This window comes from Macrobrachium nipponense, chromosome 7 (assembly GCF_015104395.2).
Source record: "Macrobrachium nipponense isolate FS-2020 chromosome 7, ASM1510439v2, whole genome shotgun sequence".
In the NCBI taxonomy this organism is placed as follows: Eukaryota; Metazoa; Arthropoda; class Malacostraca; order Decapoda; family Palaemonidae; genus Macrobrachium; species Macrobrachium nipponense.
Window position 1 is genome coordinate 31,305,933 of NC_061109.1, and position 5,000 is coordinate 31,310,932.

The 5,000-nt window shown below is 31.2% G+C and overlaps 1 protein-coding gene across 1 annotated transcript in view; it reads left to right on the forward strand.

Annotated features, from left to right (window-relative positions):
* Positions 1-5,000, forward strand: part of LOC135217311 (cell adhesion molecule 2-like) — a 282,994-nt gene that overhangs the window by 198,877 nt on the left and 79,117 nt on the right. The window contains exon 3 of the mRNA XM_064253091.1: positions 2,855-3,066. Within this exon, the coding sequence (XP_064109161.1) occupies positions 2,855-3,066 (212 nt within the window). The remainder of the gene's footprint in view (positions 1-2,854; positions 3,067-5,000) is intronic.

Below are 5,000 nucleotides of genomic sequence, written 5' to 3' on the forward strand. Positions count from 1 at the left end.
ATATATATATATATATATATATATATATATATATATATATATATATATATATATATATATATATATATATATATACATATTATATATATATATAATCATCATTTTCTAGCCACTTCTCTACAATGCCATTCTGCGTACGGCTCCACTAGGTATTATGGGATTATAGTTCCTAGAAGGGTTTGTGCAATTACCTACCCCAGCAACTGGCAATAATGGAAAACAAAAAAAGAATATAGCCAAACAAATACTTTTTCTTTCCAACTTTGGATTGTTCTGTGAATTTCACTGACAGGCCTCTGGAAGCGGAAACAAAAATTTCAAAAGCTTACGCATGTAAGCATAAACGCATCCTCATGAACTATAGTCCCCCCCCCCCCCCCCCCCCCCAAGAATTAAAAATTATATTCCAGTCCAAAGCAAAATAAATAAATGGACCGTTTTAATGTTTGAAATTCGCCTTGCAATATACCCGGACTTGAGTGCTTGAATAAATAATTAAGAGATTTAGATTGGTGAAATAAGGGAGTTTGTGAAAACTGTTCGTGGAAGATGTAATGATTATTTTATTATTATTATTATTATTATTATTATTGTTATTATTATTATTATTATTATTGAGCATATATGTTTTTCTCTTTTACCATATAGGATTTTCTTAATTACTACTTTCACATGTATTTATTGTAATAGTTTTATTCGCAATTCCCGCGGAAATGAAAAATGAGGCATCTCTTGCTTCTTACTGTGAACTATTCTCTCTCTCTCTCTCTCTCTCTCTCTCTCTCTCTCTCTCTCGTCTCTCTCTCTCTCTCTTGTTATTCTTATTGATAATCGATTCCCGGCATTATTCCGCTGCATGACTAAAGATCGTCTACTAATATAATTTATTCTCATTTTTATGGTTCATGAATACATCATTATCGATGAACTCATTTTTTAACAACGTTCAGAAGTAAATGAAAAAAATAAAAACGTAACATTTTCCTGGTACATCTTCGTTAGAACGATACATCACCTGAGGCAGACAACGGATAATTCGATTCATCTCTTCATTCAATATCTTTTTTTTTTTTTAATGACGCAATACATATTGAAGGGCGATGAATATTTATACCTGTGTAATAATAGCGCTGTAAAGAAACATCTTTTTTTATATAATTCATTTGTTACCACAACTTACCAAAATGACACTCCTAGGTGTTCAGGGAATAACAAAGATAGCGTTCGCAGCATTTAAGTGCAAAAAATGAAGATTATTTCCCAAGCAAAATATCATTTCACGTAACTAAATACACATCGCTTCTCTCAATGGAGGAAAGTTCGCCACACTAGTGTTTCCTCTTCTTCATTAGCGTTTGAATCCTTAAATCTTTTCTGGTAAGATTTATGAGCGACAACGCACAATGCATTAACATATTAAATGCACACCGTGCACCTTTAATGAAATTTATATAATTACATACACACACACACACACACACACACACACACATATATATATATATATATATATATATATATATAATATATATATTTATATTATTATATATATATATATATATATATATTATATTTATATATATATCTACTATATATATATATATATATATATCTTTTTGTATATATATAATATAATATATTATCTATTATATATATCTATATATATATACCTATATATACTATACTTTGTATATATATAATATTTATATATATATAATATATATATATAATAATATATATACCTATATACTATTATATATATCTATATATATAATATATTAATTATATTATATATAATTGATATATATATATTTATAATATATAATATATATTATATATATATTTATTATATATATTTCTCACTTACACAATTGTTCTGTGCATTACTAACAGGACCTCATTGAATGTGGATGGTAACAAGCGGAGATATTTATCTTTAAAAGGGTTGCAAGCTTTCCTGGACTAACGTTAGTTCCCATTGTCGAATCCACAGATACTTGACAATAAGGACTGCTGGTCCAGGAAAGCCCGTAACTTTTTTCAATAAATATCTCCGCTTCATGCCATCCAGTTTCAATGAAGTCCTGGTAGTCAAAAAAAATATATATGCATATATATGTAAAGGCTACAGGTCTGCAATAAGGTATGTTTGATGATCATAGGGTGGGAGATCAACACACCAGTCTGCAGCTCTCTAGACTCAGTAGTTTTTATGATCTGAGGTCGGACAGAATCGCCGTCTCAATAATTTTCTTCTACACAAAACTAAAACGGATGATTCTTATAAGCCGAAAGTTCTAGGAAATTAAGGACTCAAATACTGGAGAAATGACCTATAAGGTGAAATCATGAGCTGTTTATTGATTGAAATCATACGACTGAAGACCTGTTCACGTAAAAGCATACATGTATATGACGATAATGCATAGGTATCTTACGTTATAACCAAGAGAATGTTTGCGAAAACGCGCACACACACACACATATAACGTAAGATGCCTATGTATTATCGTCATATACATGTATGCTTTTACGTATATATATATATATATATATATATATATATATATATATATATATATATATATATATATATATATATATATATATATATATATACATAGCACCTATACTATAGCACCGGTGTGGGTACCAAAACACAGGCAAACACCGGGCCGTGGCTGAAAGTTCCTTGGGCTGCGGTGGAGTTTCATATACAGCATTATACGCTGTACAGAAAACTCGATTGCACAGAAGAAAATTCGATGTATAGTTTACTTGTATATTCTTTAGCTTTGCTCTATTTATGAGCATTTTACCGAAATGTGACATCCTCTTCCTCCTTCCCTTGCAGGTTGCACAGTTGAAGCCCTAAAAGTGAAGGCGGTGAATGTTCCGTCGCATCAAGTCACAGGGGCCTCTGTGGAGTTGGAGTGCCACTATGACCTTGAGGGGGACGACCTGTACTCTGTCAAGTGGTACAGAGGCCAACATGAGTTCTTTCGCTACGTCCCCGGGGATAGTCCGGCTGTCCAGATTTTCGACCTCCCAGGAGTGGCTGTTGATGTGAGTGCACGACCTTCTCAGTTTATTCATTATTATTAGATGAGAAATAACTTAAATGTATAAATTTTTTGACGCTATTCCAGAATGGCTTATTCTCAAAGGTATCGTTTAAGATGCGTAGGTCGCTGGGTACAACAGCTATTCTATATCTATATAAAATCTCCCCATACTTTTCGTATTGCACCTATATACGTTAAACATTCATGTACGTTTCACCGTATTCCTGTCTGAAACACCATTCTCAATAATAAGTAATGTTGGCTTTAAATGACCAGAGTTATATATATATATATATATATATATATATATATATATATATATATATATATATATATATATATATATATATATATATATATATATATATATATATATATATATATATATATATATATATATATATATATATATATATATCCTAGCCACAATAATTCTCAGACTGTGTTCTTTAATATAGAAGTTATTGTTCATATTTAGATACTGTAGTCAACATGACTACACGTCCGCTTATTCTGGGTGTGAATCTGTAATAACCAGAAGTGTTTTGAAATATGAAATGCAGTAAAAAACGCAATACATCCCGTGCATTTTTAAGTCAAGGCGATTAGAACAAACGGGAAACGTACGACAAATAACGTTAAGTTGTATTTCCTGGAATTAATGATAGAAAAACATGGACGGATTCATGAACGCCGGTCTGTTTACCTTTCGTTCCTGTTGGGGATACGCCGTGTCCAGATTTAGATGGCTCTTTAAAGGTCAATGGCATATGAAAACAGAGTGTGTATTTGTAGCGTTGGGCCTAAACTTTAACATCGTTGCAATCTTTATTTCTGTTGAATGTTCCACCTCAAGAATGTAACCAGTGGCACCTGGGGTCCTCATTTTTTTTATGAGGATATTATAAGCGACCAAAAGGAAAAATAGTGAACATTTCAGATTTGTGCCTGTAAATACATTGAGAAATGTTATTGTTAGAACGACTAATATGTAGGCATGCACACCCACAATATGTACATATATACATACATACATACATACAAACACACACACAGACACACACACACACATATATATATATATATATATCATATAATATATTATATATATATATATATATATATATATATATATATATATATATATTGTGAGGGTGTATATGGACGTTCCAGGTATGCATACAGTGTCTTTACACGGACAAATCTGAAATGGTTACCATTTTTCCTTTTGGTCTCTTATAATATTCTTATTAAAAACAAACGAGGATCCCAGGTGCTATTGGGTATGTTCTTGAGATGGAACATTCGACAGAAATAAATAGCGCATCGATATTAAAGTTTAGGTCGAAATGTTATGTTGACCTCTTCTTTTCAACGTCGATGAAGTCCCTGTACTATATAACAGAAAAATATCTTCTTTTCTTTCAAAGACAGCGCCATTCGCACACTTTGCGAAACTTCTTAAAAGTAAAACTCTTGCAGGTCTAACATCTTGGTTTACCTTTATTGCAAGTTCTTTTAGAAGTTTCTGTTATGGTTCTTCTAGCAGTTCTCAATTACAGTTATTTATAAACATGCAGTAAACAATCTCTACAAGAGTAAAAACTTTGAAATCACTAGTATGACGGTATTCATTTTTCGCTGTGCATATTTCAATGTCTTCTATTGATAATGCTGTGCACATGCCGCTGGTATATGTAGCGCACTAATACAGTAATATGGTCAAAATATGATTTTTCCGTTAATTTCCCTTGAGATCATCTTCAGATTATTTCCTAACGAAATGATAAGATCTGTCGTAGGGATAGTGTTTTATATCTTGAGTCAGCAGTTAACGCAAGAGAGGCTAATTGGTGGGATAAAACTATATATATATATATATATATATATATATATATATATATATATATATATATATATATATATATGTATATA